General features: G+C 36.5%; 2 protein-coding genes across 3 annotated transcripts; both read left to right on the top strand.

Moving 5' to 3' along the window:
* Window positions 1–2,023: 2,023 nt before the first annotated feature.
* Window positions 2,024–13,075, top strand: LOC107178705 (K(+) efflux antiporter 2, chloroplastic-like). Its single transcript, XM_052438143.1, has 21 exons — window positions 2,024–2,345; window positions 2,525–4,213; window positions 4,653–4,824; window positions 4,921–5,011; window positions 5,289–5,425; window positions 5,510–5,569; window positions 5,669–5,788; window positions 6,218–6,286; window positions 6,843–6,908; window positions 7,728–7,817; window positions 8,416–8,520; window positions 8,601–8,729; window positions 9,451–9,660; window positions 10,014–10,163; window positions 11,286–11,339; window positions 11,463–11,521; window positions 11,738–11,804; window positions 11,879–12,055; window positions 12,273–12,329; window positions 12,545–12,619; window positions 12,766–13,075. Exons 2-21 carry the CDS (start codon window positions 2,601–2,603, stop codon window positions 12,886–12,888), a joined length of 3,624 nt encoding a protein of 1,207 aa, XP_052294103.1. The 5' UTR covers window positions 2,024–2,345; window positions 2,525–2,600; the 3' UTR covers window positions 12,889–13,075.
* Window positions 13,076–13,833: 758 nt separating this feature from the next.
* Window positions 13,834–16,598, top strand: LOC102612232 (bifunctional protein FolD 4, chloroplastic). 2 transcript variants are annotated; one of them, XM_006490991.4, is made up of 5 exons: window positions 13,834–14,235; window positions 14,583–14,920; window positions 15,014–15,250; window positions 15,398–15,565; window positions 15,759–16,598. In XM_006490991.4, the coding sequence occupies exons 1-5, from the start codon at window positions 14,022–14,024 to the stop codon at window positions 15,927–15,929; spliced, it is 1,128 nt and encodes a 375-aa protein (XP_006491054.1). In that variant the 5' UTR covers window positions 13,834–14,021; the 3' UTR covers window positions 15,930–16,598. The 2 variants fall into 2 exon arrangements, with proteins under 2 accessions (XP_006491054.1, XP_006491055.1); XM_006490992.4 differs by having other exon boundaries at window positions 14,595–14,920.
* The last annotated feature ends 129 nt before the right edge of the window (window positions 16,599–16,727 follow it).

The following is a 16,727-nucleotide window of genomic DNA, read 5'->3' on the forward strand; positions in this document are numbered from 1 at the left end:
TATCTGCAAGGGCTGATAAACTCTTTTTATATCTCTATAAGCAATGAACAGCTGACATTCTCAGCCAGGGACAGGGAGACTGTTCTTGTTCTTGTGAATTGTGATAGTGGGATAGGGATATTTTTTGGTTGATAAGTTCTACGGGATTTGATTGCTTTGAATGCAAACACGACAACGTTGCTCGTATCAATCTTCACCAGTTGTACGAAAAGCTTATTAAAATGGGTGGCACTAACGAAGACTTGGTCACTATTCACGCTGATGAAGGGCAGATTAAAAGAGTCGGCTTTTTGTTTTTAGCGCCGAAAGTACTCAGTGAAATAATCTTGCCTGTTTCTTGAAATTCTCTATCTTAAATGGGCTTCGACGGTTAATGGTTTGAGACTTTGAGATTGATGCGTAAGCTGGGGCTGCCAATCTTATATATTCTCATATTTTAGACACGTAAAGATTAAGGATTTGATTAGTTGCACGTATCTGAATTTATGAAACCTCAGGATTCAGTCACGTGGAGAGCGAAATGGAATTGATTGAAGTCGTGTAGCTATAATTTCTAATGTTCCCAGGTGAACACAAAGTGGAGCTTGGAAGACCTGCAACAGAGTTCAGGCGTATTTTCTTAGGCCTGGCGATTTCTGAGGAGATAGGTATATATACAGTATCATTGGTGTTACATTTTCTGACCCGAAAGTTCATTTTACTCTTGACGGTCGGGAAGTGGAGTTCGCTGCAATAGATACCATATGCGGTGTTGAAGAAAAAGATCAAGTAATCTTCACGATCGATCCCAGTTACTACGCTTTATTTACAAGCACAGTGTGTACATTACTCCTGCAATGAACCTCCCCTGCTGAAATTCCCAGTTTCTGCAGTCGAAGAAGTTGATGGTAATGGTATTGGACCAATTACTGATAGCATCATGTTTTACTTCATCTCTCGAGAAGATAACTAGTTCCGCTCTTAAGAATTGTGAATTTGTTGTTGCCCGTTTAAACTTTGTCAATATCACCATATAGCATGCAGAGCCTCATACAGGTAAAAGTGCTTGTTTTATACCATGTGTTGCATTTACACAGGATAGAGATAGTTCGGGATACAGTTGATACTCACGGTTTACAACTACGTAGTTTTGCATATTGCATATTATTTCACGCATATTCTTGCATCAAATCCTATAGGATCCGCGACATGTATGAAGATAAAGAAATCTTGACCCTAGTAAAAAATTTTGATTATATTCAAGTTAAGTCTCCGACCCTAGTAAAAAATCTTGACCAAATCCTTAACTCTTAAATTAATTTAAAATAAAAACACTTAAAACATACACATGTCGCTTGAGGTTTACAACTTACAAGCCCTAATGATCTAACATTAATGTAAAGACTAAAGGCTAAAGTTCTAAATAGTAGAGAAAAAGAGAGGGAAAGCAGCTTGACTTTGGTTATTTTGCTTTGAAAATTATAACATTTTGGTAAATTGCTTTAAACTCTTCTTCTTATTATATTGTTTCTATTTTTGAAACTTTAAACTCTTATAATTATTTCAAAAAAAAATTATTTAGTTTTTATTTTTGAAGCTTCATACTCTTACAATTTTTTCAAGGAATTTTTTATTAATATTAAAATATAAATATAAATTACAAAATAAAGTGGGTGTAAAATATATTTTAAAGAATAAGTTATTTAAGTATTTAATCAATTTTTTATTCACAAAAAATAAATTATATTTATTTAAATAATTTTTAATTAAAATAGTCTTTTATAAGAAGTTTCAAAAGGTCTATTTTCTGTTTTGATCATTGCCAACTGCTAATGTAAATAACATCATGATCATGTGACCGTTAATCTTTGTCATAAATTTTTTGTGCAATAGCCAACAGGGCTCCTCTCCAATTTGCCAGCCACCAACTAACAGCTCCAAACGACTATAACGTTCCACGTCAGATTTTTAACAGAAGGGTAGGTTAATCTCACGCGCGCAACCCGCCTGAGCCCCTGTACGTGGATTGGGGCGAGAGCTGCGACAAACAGATTGTTTCTCACGAAGCTCAAGTGGGAGTGGACATAAAACCCTATCACTGGAATATCCATGGGCATTTGTGAATCTCCCGCTGACGGAAAGGCCATTGTTGTAAATTCATCTCAAAACTGAAATAAAATATACAAATCAAAATAATTTCTACTTTCTTATTCTCACTCCTGATTCCTGGAGGCTGGCTGAAAGAGAGAGATGTTATAGAAAATTCGTTTACATGCTCTGTTGGCTCCTAACTCTTCTCTCAACTGCCCCATCGATTTTATCAGCTCCAGCCGCTGTCACAGCCACCATCTCGCTCTTCGTCATCGGTAACTCCACTTTCCTTCTGTATAGCGTGTAAACTCCATATTTGTGTTTTTCTTCTAGTATTTTAATGTCTATTTTCGGTTTATTTATTGTATATGGGTGAAGGTTCCTGACATTTTAACTTAAGAAGATTCGCATTGATACAGTGGGTTTTTCTACTTGTTCATTTTACTTTCACCAGGTGTTTGACTTTATGCCAATTAGAGTACGTGAGCCTGATTCTATAAATATTGGATTGCATTGACTGGCTTAGAGAAATGGGTTTTGCTTGTGGTTTACAGCAGCCTAATGTGTTTGAGGGTACGAGATACAGAATTTCCGATAGACTAATTAATTCAAGGTTTAGATATGGAGGTTTTGGTTATAATGTTTCCAATCGGAGGATTGTTTCAAAAACCCGGTCCACGAGAAACTTGAGTAAAAGTATTTCATATGCTGGCTGTTCAAAATCAAGTTTGGTTTTTAGAGGAAACTCCGATGCTAATTTGTGGGGTTTGTACACCTGTAAGTCTTTATTTTGTAGTTTTGATGATTTTTCAAAGTTGTCAAGGGGAGTTTGTCCAACATGTCAAGGTAATGATTCTTTAGCATTTATTGATGGAAATGGCCGAAATGTTGAGTTTTCTGAAAATGGTGACGGTCCAGAGGCAAATAGCTTGGGCGAAGAAGAAAGAGAAACAAAAGAAGATGCAGAACCACCTACTACTGACGAATTGAGAGAATTATTGATGAATGCAATGAAAGAATTGGAAGTTGCACAGCTGAATAGTACCATGTTTGAGGAGAAGGCTCAGAGAATATCAGAAGCTGCAATAGCATTGAAGGATGAAGCAGCAAATGCTTGGAACAATGTTAATGTCACACTTGATATGGTTCACGAAATTGTGAATGAGGAGTGCATTGCCAAAGAAGCTGTTCATAAAGCAACAATGGCTCTTTCTTTGGCTGAGGCAAGGCTTCAGGTGGCTATTGAATCACTACAAGATGTAAAACAAGAGGATGATTATCCAGAAGGTTCTACAGAGGATGATGCCAAAAGTGATGGTAAAGAAGAGGATGGACTTCTTTTGGCTGCTGAAAATGATATCAAGGAGTGTCAAGCAAATTTAGCAAATTGTGAGACAGAATTGAGACGGTTGCAGAGTAAGAAGGAAGAATTGCAGAAGGAAGTGGATAGATTAAATGAGGTTGCAGAGAAAGCTCAGATGAATGCCTTGAAAGCCGAGGAGGATGTCGCAAACATTATGTTATTAGCAGAGCAAGCCGTTGCTTTTGAGATAGAGGCTACGCAACGTGTGAATGATGCCGAAATTGCATTACAGAGAGCAGAGAAATCGCTCTCCAATTCCTCTGTTGATATCTCTGAAAGAATCAAAGGGTACGTATCAGGTGATGAGACTGCAGTCAAAGAAGAGAAGGCAGGTAGCACTGATGATGTTAATGTTGAAAGAGACATAGATGTGCCAGTTAATGGTGACTATTTGGTCAGCGAGTCTTCACATGATATTCTACCGGATAAAGTCAGCCAGAGTTCTGAGGAATTATACCAATCTGATGAACTGATCGATCAGGAGAATGGAAAGCTGAATTTAGACTCTCCTAAAGAAGCTGAAGTGGAAGCAGAAAAGTCAAAAAATGTTATTCAAACGAAAAAGCAAGAAATGCAGAAAGATCTGACTAGGGAGAGTTCACCCGTTAATGCTCCGAAGACATTGCAGAAAAAATCTTCTCGTTTCTTTCCTGCTTCATTCTTCTCTTCTGCTGTGGACGGGACTGAGTCCACACAAGCATCAATTTTCCAGGGGCTCATGGAATATGCAAGGAAGCAATTGCCTAAGCTGGTTCTTGGCTTTTTGCTCTTTGGAGCAGGGTATGTATCACTCTGTTGCTACTTCTTTGTTTCTATATATTTTTGTAAAAATTCATTATTGATTTTACTTCATTAATCATGTCATTGTTGAGTGATATTAAGTTTGTGCTACACACATCATTTGATATTGCAGTTCGTTTTAGTTTTCCTTATAACTTGGAGGAAAAGAAGTGCTTCACTTGAAAGTAGTTCACAAGCACACCAACCTTCTTTGTTAACCATTGAAGCATTTGTCTATCATTATTTTCCTATTAACCTATTGCTCGATTATGTTGGTGTAAATTCCTATTGTCGATGTCTACAGTTCATTTCCTTAGCTCCTCTGAAAGGTGTTACTACATAATTCTATTAGTTGTTTCATATATGATATATTAGATTGTGACATTTAGTTTAGAGGGGCCTTCTTGATATTAAAAAACAAATGCTTAATGGATCACAGGGTTGCCTTTTATGCTAATCAAGCAGAGAGGAGCTCTCTGCAGCTTCAACAACCAGATGTTATTACCACAAGTATTGAAGAAGCTTCTTCAAATGCAAAGCCTCTAATCCGAGAAGTTAAGAAACTTCCTAAGAGAATAAAAAAGCTGCTGGATATGCTTCCTGAGCAAGAGGCATGCAATTTCATGTATCATTAACTTTTTCTGCCTTGGATCTTAAGTGCAATATGATAGTTCTTTCTTAATTGATTTAATTTTGAATTCTCTTAGATAAACGAGGAGGAAGCTTCGCTCTTTGATGTGTTGTGGTTACTTCTTGCAAGTGTAATTTTTGTGCCTATATTTCAGAAAATTCCTGGAGGTAATTGAATTTATAAGTCTTTAATCTAATACATGCTTGTATAGTTTATGTGTTTGTAGTTCTAGAATATTCCAAAATGAAAATTTTATTATTAAATGGTGCTTGAACTTTTTCGGCATATATTTCATTCTCCTTATTTATCAAAATTTTCCCCGAAATATTGTACAGTTAAATGTTTTGGTGCCGCCTTGATCCTGATCAATATTATGACAGCAAGTTCTTGCTTTAAATCAAATCTTGATTTTATTTACTAGTACTATACTTATTGTACGTTTAGGCAGTCCTGTTCTTGGCTATTTGGCTGCTGGCATCTTGATTGGGCCTTATGGTCTTTCTATAATCCGTCATGTGCATGGAACAAAGGCAATAGCAGAATTCGGAGTTGTTTTCTTGCTATTTAATATTGGCCTTGAGGTGACTTTCTTTTACATTCCTTCTTAGTATTTTATTCTCACAATAATGCGGAAAGCTAACTCAGAAGTGTTTTTCATTTTATAGCTTTCTGTTGAAAGGCTAAGTTCCATGAAGAAATATGTTTTTGGATTAGGCTCCGCTCAGGTGATTGGGAAACTTCCAATATCTTTATCATATCTGTTTATTTTGTCAGGTCCACTTGATCAATTTTTTAATTATAGATATTTAATGTGCATAATGCAGGTCTTGGTGACAGCAGTGGTGGTTGGCTTGGTTGCACATTTCGTTTCTGGGCTGCCTGGTCCTGCATCAATAGTCATAGGAAATGGCCTAGCACTGTCTTCTACAGCTGTTGTCCTACAGGTACTTATTATGAACTGTTGTTGCTTCAGATTTCTGGTATATTAACTTCCTTGTATTGCGCGTCACCCATTTTTTTTGGAGAAGGAACAGAACTGAAATATGTAAAATATTTGGACATTTTGTATCTTGATTTCTAAATAGTTTAGGAACTTATTTGTGCTGCAATCAAGTTTATGTCATTTTACCTCGTCTTATATTCCAAATGTAAAATATATATGGTACTGCAAAATCTTCAAAATCAACCATTTGTTAAATGATCTATGATTAATAACTTGGAAGGTCCTTGGCCCACGGCTTTCTTAGACTTTCCTTGTTGGAGAAGAGCTTGTTCTCTAGCCATTTTTGTAGTGGACCTGCCAATGCAAATGATTATTAGTTTACACCTTTTTTGTCATACAAGTGATTTAATTTTCATGGATCTTGTTGCAGGTTTTACAGGAGCGAGGCGAGAGCACATCACGCCATGGCCGTGCTACATTCTCTGTCTTACTTTTCCAGGTTACTCTACGAAAATAAACAGAAAAGTATTCACCTGGAAAACATTCATAAACTTTCGAGTTGAGGTGGGAAATCTCTTGTGTTAAAAACAAGAGGTCGAGGGTTCAAACACCGCTTACATGGGTGCGGATGGGATTCGGTTGCCTTAGGTTAAATAATTAAAAAATATTGTGCTTGTACGATTGTGGCTCCTTTAGCAGTTAATATATCCAATTGAACTTCTTGACAAAATATCGATTTAAATCCCTGCTTTTGTGATTTTTGCTGTGCCTTACTGGCATCTGTACTGAGGATTAAATGAAAAGTCTAACTGCTTCATGATATGGTAAAATATTAATATCCTAAACAAACGTGGATATTAATTTGTTTAGTGCTTTGTTCCTTTGGATGTCAAAAGTGAATTTCAGTACCACATACAGCTTAACAAAAAATTTTAATTGCATATTACTACCCACTGCTTTTCATCTATGGTGATTTTTAAAATATCTTTGTCATTGTTTGTTTTTTGTGGAAATATGCTAACAAAAATCTATGTTCTTCCTTCTGTATTCTTCAGGATTTGGCTGTTGTGGTTTTGCTAATACTCATTCCTCTTATTTCACCAAATTCTTCCAAAGGAGGGGTAAAGATTACAAACAATCTATCTTTTCTTTCTCTTTTTGTTCTTTCATAAGTTAGTGAATGTTCTGATCACTTATTTTCTGCGACTGTTCCTTTGCTTGCACATAGTTCTGAGTTTGTGTGCACATAACTACAAGTAATTAAGGTTTTCTGGAATTAAGATTGCTGATGAGCAACATCAAAAGTGCTATCAGCCAATAAATATTGTAAATACCTGTCTCATCCAATCATTATATTTCATTTTGTCCTTTGTCCTTGCAGCTTACACCTACCATTTTTCCCAGAATGCATGGATCCCTGACTGCTTAGGAGTGCTCATATGAATTGGTTTCATTGAAAAGTTATTGAGGAATTGATTTAAATGAGAAAATTCATTAATATTTATTAAGTGAAAACATTCATAAGAAAGAGTTGGATCGGTAAGATGAAGCACTGGATTCAGATACAAACTGCATCTGTCTGAACAGAAATTGAATATTACTATTTTTATCTTGGAAAATTTGCCATAATGACTGTTTGCATCTCTCTTTCTATCTCTATCTGAGGACTAAAGCTGCAATGTTACAATTCTATGTGTTATTATGGCAGATAGATATATGGCCTTAAATGCCTATTTCCCTCTATTAGAATCAGTAAGGCCTATAAAACAACCCTAAACTGCCGCGTCCATCCATTGTAAGCATGATGCACTAAAGGCTGTTCTTTCCTATGAAGTGTGTGTCAAGAATTTATTCCAGACTTAACTTCCTTTTGGTAGCGGTCATGGTCGCTACCACCACTCTTGTCAGAATTATTGAATATGCAATCTGCTTTGTTTCAGGTTGGTTTTCAAGCCATTGCTGAAGCTCTTGGAGTGGCTGCTGTGAAGGCAGCTGTTGCCATCACAGCCATAATTGCAGGTGGACGCTTGGTAAGTTTTAAAATTTCTAAGACATCATGCATACTGACATTCAATTTGTTTGAATCACTTTGATAAAGACATCTTGTCAGTGATTTTATTTCTTGATCTATTCAACCATTTTGCCTGATGAGAAATCATGAGAAACTTTGTTGTAAGCTGGTATTGTACTTTGAGTCCAAGTAGCAACCTGTTTTATTGTTTTGATGCTGTTCATAGCTACTTTTTTTACTGTGTTCTAACCTTCTATGGTCCATTCTTCTGGTGCATCAGAAATTTAAATAAGTTGAGACCTTAGCCAAATTTTTAGTTAGTTTTTATATTCTATTTCATAAAACTTTAGCTCATTGTCAGTTTAGATCTGCACATGATGATGGGATATGCATTTTAGGGTGATGTTCTTTACTGTGAAGTATAGGCGAACTTCCTTGGTGCAGTAATACATGGCCACGGGGAAAAGATAGTTCTCAATTGTATCCCTCTTCTGTGTGTTTCTTTGGACTGGAGAGTTCATTCTCTGGGACTTACAGGGTCTCCCATTCTCTTCTGCCCATCAGTGAATAATGAAATTTGGTGTGTGAATTTATATTCTCTTTATGCGATTTTGCAGCTGCTTCGACCAATCTATAAGCAAATTGCAGAAAACCAGAATGCAGAGATATTCTCTGCAAATACGCTCCTTGTGATTCTGGGAACTAGTCTCCTTACCGCCAGGGTATAAAAATGCTATTTATTGATTGCTGTTCTCGTATATCTTACAATGATGAATCATATCTTTGTCCTTTTCTGGAGCAGGCTGGACTTTCGATGGCACTGGGAGCATTTTTGGCTGGTTTACTCCTTGCAGAAACTGAATTCTCTTTGCAGGTTGAATCTGATATTGCTCCTTATCGTGGCCTTTTATTGGGTCTCTTCTTCATGACGGTAAATCTTTGTAACTGCATCTCTATGCTTGCTCACTTCTTGTGTTAAAATTTATTTCTTGTTCGATAGAAGGATAAGGCTACTGGCTTGTTACTTTCATGCAGACAATAATCTGAGAGAAATTTTGGATTTTTTTTTTTTGCTAAGAAACAAAGATTAAATATAACTATAAGAAATATGTACAAGGATTAGGAGGATTACAAAACCACAAAAAAGGATGAGAAGTCCCAATATAAACAGAACACTTAGAAACCGCAAAGATAAAATAACCCAATCCCCAAAAACACTAGCTCACTAAGAGTGCATCCCTGTTAATATATAGAAGCTTCCCAATTAAGCAAAATAAAAAAGAAAGAGATGTCTTTGAATTCAGTAGTTATAGATGCCCAGAGGGAAGCCCAGAACTTGACTTTGTCCCATAGGTATGAAGGATCTTCCCCAGCCTTGTTATCAAAGATTCTTTGGTTTCTTTCATTCCATACAACCCAAAAAATAGCCAAGACTGCACAGTCCCATAAAATAGTAAGTTGGATGTTAAATCCAACTTACTATTTTTCTTTGAATAATCTTTAGGCTGTTTGAGCCAGTTTTTGGACATTTTATTTTTCACTATTTATGCGCTTAAGTTTGTTATGCGACTGAGTGAGAATATGATAATACTTGGTAATTTTGTTTGTTCGATTTCTATCCAATTAACAGCAATATTTTTGTTGGTTTTCAGGTTGGAATGTCAATTGATCCAAAGCTTCTTCTTTCAAATTTTCCTGTTATTACGGGGGCATTAGGACTTTTAATAGGTGGCAAGACCATATTGGTTGCTTTAGTTGGTAGACTGTTTGGCGTTTCAGTGATATCTGCAATTAGGACTGGTCTCCTTCTTGCTCCAGGTGGAGAGTTTGCATTTGTGGCTTTTGGTGAAGCTGTTAATCAGGTTTGTTTCCAACCACACACAGTTTTCTTGATTCCCAATGGTATTTCGATTTACCTACAGCTTATAATGATTTTTTTTTTTTTTTAATTGTGGGCTTTTGATTCAACATGGTACTAAGTGTTTAACAGCAAGCCCTTTGGAATCTCAGATGCCTGTGTTAGATATGGCTTAATTATACATATTTCATATAGATAAGCGAAGTCATTTTATTTAAGAGGAAAACGAGGGACAAAATTGCGTTTCTGAATTAAATAGTTATAGTCAAAACAATTGTTGTTAATTGCAAAATTACTGCTAAAGGTGTTAACTGGTTACTTGCAGAAGTACTACTTTGCTAATTGGTTTTTCTCCAGGGAATAATGTCTTCTCAGCTATCATCTCTGCTGTTTCTTCTTGTGGGAATTTCAATGGCCCTTACACCATGGCTAGCTGCTGGAGGCCAGTTAATTGCTTCTCGCTTTGAGCAGCATGACGTTCGAAGTTTATTACCTGTTGAGAGTGAGGTAAAATGCATAAAGTATAAATTTAGTGAGCTTTGAAGAATTATATATCTTCAGAAACAGAATTCTAGATCATTATTGGTAGTATTTTGATTTAATAACAGATAGATGGATAGATATGATGAGTTTCTAGTCAGAAGTATTGTCATCTATTATCAGTTAATTATATCATCTTAATTTGGCAACTATGATAATTTTGGGCAACATTTGGGTCCTAAAGCAATTGAAACGTGAAAAGAGACTTCTTGTTTCTCATTCTTTCCATTTCATAGTTGCAGCAGAAAATGATAAAAGAAGTTTCTTAACTGTGGCACGGTTCAAGTGTTTTTATGTGCTTGGACAAGTCTTTAGTTTTGGTGGGTACTTTTTGGTTTCACATGACAGAATTCTTCAACTTCTTGATCAGTTTGTTCAAAAGAAATTGATAAAAATGTCTTACTTGGCCATGTTTAGTATATTGAGTTAGGTTCCTTCTCAAATAGTCACTGCTTAAATTTCAGTTTGAGGATTTCAAGAGGCTAGTATACATACATGTAATATTACAGACACACAAATGTTAAATTTTTTACACAGAATTTGAAAACTCCAACTAAAGTTGATATCCTATCTGAACTCTCTAACATTAGAGTTGAATTATTTGAAAATTCTAACAGATGTATAAAGTTTAGATGTCTAACTCAATTTAAAACATGATTGTATTATAGTTGAATCCCTGATTTCAGCATCAATAATGAATATGGAAATAGTGAAGTGAGTCTTTTTTTTTAATTATTATTATTTTTTTCATAGAATCAGACTGTGCCCTTAATAAAGATCTGTACCTCAAACAAGTTGATTCCACCTACACCACCTGTTGTACGTAGGGTTTGCGTTATTTATAACCTTCATCCTATGAAAGAGGTTGTTGTTGCCATGTGACATCATGCAGCTCATTAGCACCTTGATGATGCACTGGAAGATTAATATTTCTTCTATACCAAGTTATTTACATTTATGATTTTCCTGTGCTATAATTTTAGCCATACTTGTTCATATGCTGAATTTCAACTTTGTTGTATGATTCACTTGGTTATTGTTAAAAATCATTCTCAACTGAGGTATATCTGGGCTTAATTTTATTTACAGACTGATGATTTGCAAGATCATATTATCCTCTGTGGATTCGGACGTGTTGGCCAGGTATTGATTGGATTTCCTTACTTATTTGATGAATTAGGTTAACAGCATCTCAAGGTGAATCTGCTCTTAGTTTACAGTATGATACATATATTTGATCATAATAGTTCTGGTTTCTTTCCCCAGATCATTGCTCAGCTTCTGTCAGAGAGACTAATTCCATTCGTTGCTCTTGATGTGCGGAGGTAAACCAAACCATGTCTTATCTTTTTTCCCCCCTTCCTACCAAGAGAAAAGAATCACTCACCAGATACTCACTGTGTGTGTATATGGTGTACAAGTATTATGTATGCCTTTTTGGTTCTCTCAGATGGATCTATACAGTTTGTAATTTTGCTTTCCAGAATTATCAAGTTCATATCTTTCCAAGATGTATTAAATTGGCGTTTCCTTTGTTTCAGTGATAGAGTGGCGATTGGGCGTGCCTTGGATCTTCCTGTGTATTTTGGAGACGCTGGAAGTCGGGAGGTAAAATATAGTAAGTCATGTCAAAATGCTTACCTGCAGATGAATATTTGATGTGCTTCATACTGGATGATCAGGTCCTCCATAAAGTTGGTGCGGAAAGAGCATGTGCTGCAGCAATAACCTTGGATACACCTGGTGCAAATTATAGAACTGTTTGGGCCTTGAGCAAGTATTTCCCAAATGTCAAGACTTTTGTTCGTGCTCATGACATTGACCATGGTCTCAATTTGGAGAAGGCTGGGGCCACAGCTGTAATTTTCTAAACTCTTTTTGTTTTATTTGGCGATTGCTATATTCCTCCATTTTCTGTTTAACATTCTCCTATTAAGCTTTATTTCTTCCCCAAAGAAAAAGACAGAGAAACAAAAGTTGCCCATTTGAGCTGGAATTTACTTTCATGGACATCACCTCTCCTGCATTACATGTTGAGTTCCATTACAGTTAACCTTTTGGTTTAAAAATTTGCAGGTTGTTCCAGAAACCTTGGAACCAAGTTTGCAGTTAGCAGCTGCTGTTCTTGCACAGGTAATACATGATTATCAACGTGAAAAGGTATTTAGATCTGGTGTAAAATAGCAAGTTGAACAAGCACACGAGTTTTATAAAAATGGGTAATTCGTTCGCAAGTATACCCATCTTAAGTAAAATCGTGAGATGGTTGTGCTACATCCAGTGTACGAAAGACTGTTCAGTGACAGGATGTGAGCTAAACTGACCATTTGGTTTGTTTGTGTGTTTAGGCAAAACTGCCCGCGTCAGAGATTGCGGCAACAATCAATGAATTTAGAACTCGCCACCTGTCCGAGCTTACTGAGGTACTCAAATCTTGTCAATAAGATTTTTAATCTGTGGATCTTGTCAATAAGATTTTTAATTTGTGGATCTGGATAATCGTCCTCATTGGATATATGAACTTTTGAGATCAGAGTATCTACAATTGTTGTTTCTCTTATGTTTGCAGCTATGTCAAGCAAGTGGAAGTTCACTTGGTTATGGGATTTCTCGGGTAATGAGTAAACCAAAAGCTCAGTCATCAGATTCTTCAGATGAAAGCCAAGTCGCTGAAGGAACACTTGCTATATAAAAAAATTCTTGGGACAAACTAAGTATAAAGCCTAGTAAAAGGGGAAAAACAAGGAAAAGGAAAACTGTATAGTGAAAAACTTGTTTCATTGGTATAAATTGTACAGAAATAGACCAGAGAAGAAGAGGCAGCTACAAACTATTCTATTATTCAATTCCTCTAATAAATTTTGATAGACCCTGATAAATTCTTCTTTGTAAGATGTCTAGAAGGAGAAAATTGTTGTTTGTTCCATTGCAGTAGTAGTTGATGGGATCTCTTGCTGAAGAAAAGAAAGAGCAGAAGCCTTGATTCTCAACGAAATATTATAATTCGGAAACATGATATTCAGAAAGTTCTCGTTCATGTTAAAACATGCGCGTTCAATTAACAAGCTAGCGGGGAGGAGATGAAAACCTGAAACCTTGGGTTTACAGGACGGACTTCGGCAGGGCACTGGGGATTCATCCTCTGGGTAGTTTAATTTTGTTGGTAAAAAAAAATTAGGTTACCATTCATATGGTAGATATTAAAATTTAAAATTGTTGATTAAAAATTTACGTCAAAATTATAAGTTAAAAATATTCTAACCCATTAACATAGTCAATTATTGATTTTTTTTTTTTTTTGCCTTCTTTATTTTGATCTCTAAAAAATTGATAATCAATATTAATTCAAAACTTCTGACTCATATGAATGACATTAAGTAGCTGAGTACATTTTACTACAATTTTGATTTGATTCAAATTCTTGATCAAGACTCCCAAAATAAATAATTAAATTAAGTCTATGTTTAGAATTAAGGTACGTTGGCTAAAAATTTAATATGAAATAGTTGTGGCTATAAAAATAAAATTATGGAGCATGATGAATAAATTTTTTATCAAAAATAATAAAAATATTATGATTTTTTAATCTTATACCAAATTGGCAAATACTTCAGTCACACGCACGCACTGCCGAGTACGCTTAAATAATCAGCCAAGTATGAACGCACCGTTTTGCCTTTACTCTCTCTCGTGCGCGGCTGAGCGCGCACTGAATCAGTGAGAGTGAGAGACCCTAGTTATATTATTATTTTATTATATAGACAAACCAGAAGAAAACGCAAAACGGCAAGCAAACTACTGAACCCGGGCTGTAAAAGAATTCGAATGGGTGGTTCGAGGTCGATGATATTTGCTGACTGCTCTTCTTCCACGACGGCTCGGCTCGTTCCTTTCGGCCGAAGCCGATTACTTTGCGGCGGAGGCGCCCTTTGTGCTCGGCGGCGTCTTCATGTGGGAGTGGGACCTTCACTTCCTGCCTCTCTCCGTACCACCCTCACCGTCCACTCTTCTCCCTCACCGTCTCTTCCTGTTATGAACGGTATATTTATAATTCCAACCTTTTTTTTTTCCTTTTTTTTTAAAAAAAAAAATTCCTATAATCAGGACTTCAATTTTACGACAATATTTAATGTTAGGTTTTAGGTCGCTTATCTTATCTGCACTTAATGTGTGTTTAGTTGTAATGAGGGTGGTTGCTAGCAATATAGATTTTCTGTTACTTGCAATGGTTTTGTCCTATCATTTAGTTTACTTCTTCTCACTTTCTGTAAGTGGGCTACTCTGACATTGCTTTGTATCTGAATTGGTTTCATTGTATATACTCCAATAATTCATATGATGAATTTTATGTACTTTTGATACTCCCCTCTTTACCTGTTTGGTTAGTGTCTTGTTCAGCAACTATGGCTAGTGAGGCGTCTGCCAAGGTTATTGACGGAAAAGCAGTGGCAAAGCAAATCAGAGATGAGATAACTGGTGAAGTTTCCAGGATGAAGGATGCCATTGGAGTTGTCCCTGGGTTAGCTGTTATTCTTGTTGGAGATAGGAAGGATTCTGCAACTTATGTTCGCAACAAGAAAAAAGCTTGTCAATCTGTGGGGATCAATTCTTTTGAAGTTCATTTACCTGAGGACACCTCTGAACAAGAAGTACTCAAGCATATTTCAGTCTTCAATGATGATCCTTCAGTTCATGGCATCCTTGTGCAGTTGCCTCTGCCTTGTGTATGTTTCTAATGCAAACACTAAATTTTCTTTGTTCATTGAGATTAAAGCTGCCTTCCCGTTGCTGTTATTCATTTCATTGGTTTCCTCCAGCATATAGATGAGCAGAGCATCTTAAATGCTGTCAGCATGGAGAAAGATGTGGATGGTTTCCACCCGCTGAATATTGGCCGTCTAGCCATGCGAGGTAGAGAACCCTTGTTCATTCCTTGTACGCCTAAAGGTTGCATAGAGTTGTTGCATAGATATGGCTTTGATATCAAAGGAAAAAGGGCTGTCGTGATTGGCCGAAGCAATATTGTTGGGATGCCAGCTGCTTTGTTGCTCCAAGTAATAATCTTTTACCCCAATGTTGTATTTCAATGTTCAGAAAGTAGTTTCTTGGCTTTGCTTTCCTCTCCCTTCTAACAATAATGCCCAGTTGCCAGTTCTCTCTCTCTCTCTCTTTTTAATCTCTTTCCCTCAATCTGTTTGTAGAGGGAAGATGCTACTGTTAGTATTGTCCATTCCAGAACTAAGAACCCTGAGGAGATTACGAGACAAGCCGATATCATAATTTCCGCTGTAGGGCAACCAAATATGGTAAGGGGGAGCTGGATAAAACCTGGTGCAGTCATAATTGATGTTGGAATAAACCCAGTCGAGGTGAGGAAACTTTTTTGTTGGTTTGTGATAAAGTCTAGCAATTTTTTTTTTCTCAATAATTTTTCTACATTCTCTCTCCTTTCCCTTCATACACGCCTATAGGCTTGTGTAAATTTTGGATTTGTCTTAGTTTATGCTTGCTTTTTGGACCATCTTGTTAATGACTGTTTCGTGTATGTGCATCTCTGTAAAGGATGCAAAAAGTCCCCGAGGTTACCGGTTGGTTGGAGATGTTTGCTACGAAGAGGCATGTGAGGTTGCTTCAGCTATCACTCCAGTTCCTGGAGGAGTTGGTCCAATGACTATAGCAATGCTGCTCTCTAATACTCTCACTTCGGCAAAGAGGGTGCACAACTTCCAGTGATCCCTACAAGATTTCAAGATGATTGTTCTAGTAGGGAAATCTACCATTCAAATTCATGTTTCAGATCCAGATACTGCTGCTCCTGTCTCTGTATCAGTTTGAGCCTCATTTTTTGTGGGAATAAAGTCTCAAATCCAGCCGTGTCATATCAGTAGTTTAGGATTATGAAATACTAGAGTCTTAAAAGCAGAGTTCAAAGGATTCCAGTCCTGCCAGAAAACCTGCGGATTATTTGTCAGTGGAGGTTTCGTAGCTTTTGGTTTATGTCCCAGCCCTCTGACGCCAAAATCTGGCAAACTGGGTGGTTTTCTTAAACCAAAATGTTTCTAACTAATTTATTTGGTTGTTTAAACACTGATTGTGTTGGTTGAAATTTTTTGTCAAGGGCGATGGAACGAAAGAAATGGTTCATTTTCAGTTTTTGCTGTGAATGAGAACGAGCATAAGGATCCGAGGGAGGTTATTTTTCAAAAAACTCATCTGTATCCTAGTGCCATGCTGTACTGGCCTTCCAGCCCACCATTCTCTAGTAATTTTATTATACCAATGTCCCATGAATTCTTCTGTTCACTGAGTTCAATCGGACTGTTTATGTTCATGTAGAAAAGAACAAATTGTGGTATGTGACCCTCATAATTTTTAACAAAGAGTTTTCAAAATCATTTTTCACCAGGCGCTTTTTTTTTTTTTTTGATTCCATTGTTCAATGCTGTAATTATATCCTGGACGACGAACTCGCAGTCGGTTGACATACAAGAAGTTTTGGTTTGAAAAAAAGGACGGCATCGATAGAATCGA

The sequence above is a fragment of the Citrus sinensis genome, chromosome 3 (assembly GCF_022201045.2).
Source record: "Citrus sinensis cultivar Valencia sweet orange chromosome 3, DVS_A1.0, whole genome shotgun sequence".
NCBI classification, from domain to species: domain Eukaryota; kingdom Viridiplantae; phylum Streptophyta; class Magnoliopsida; order Sapindales; family Rutaceae; genus Citrus; species Citrus sinensis.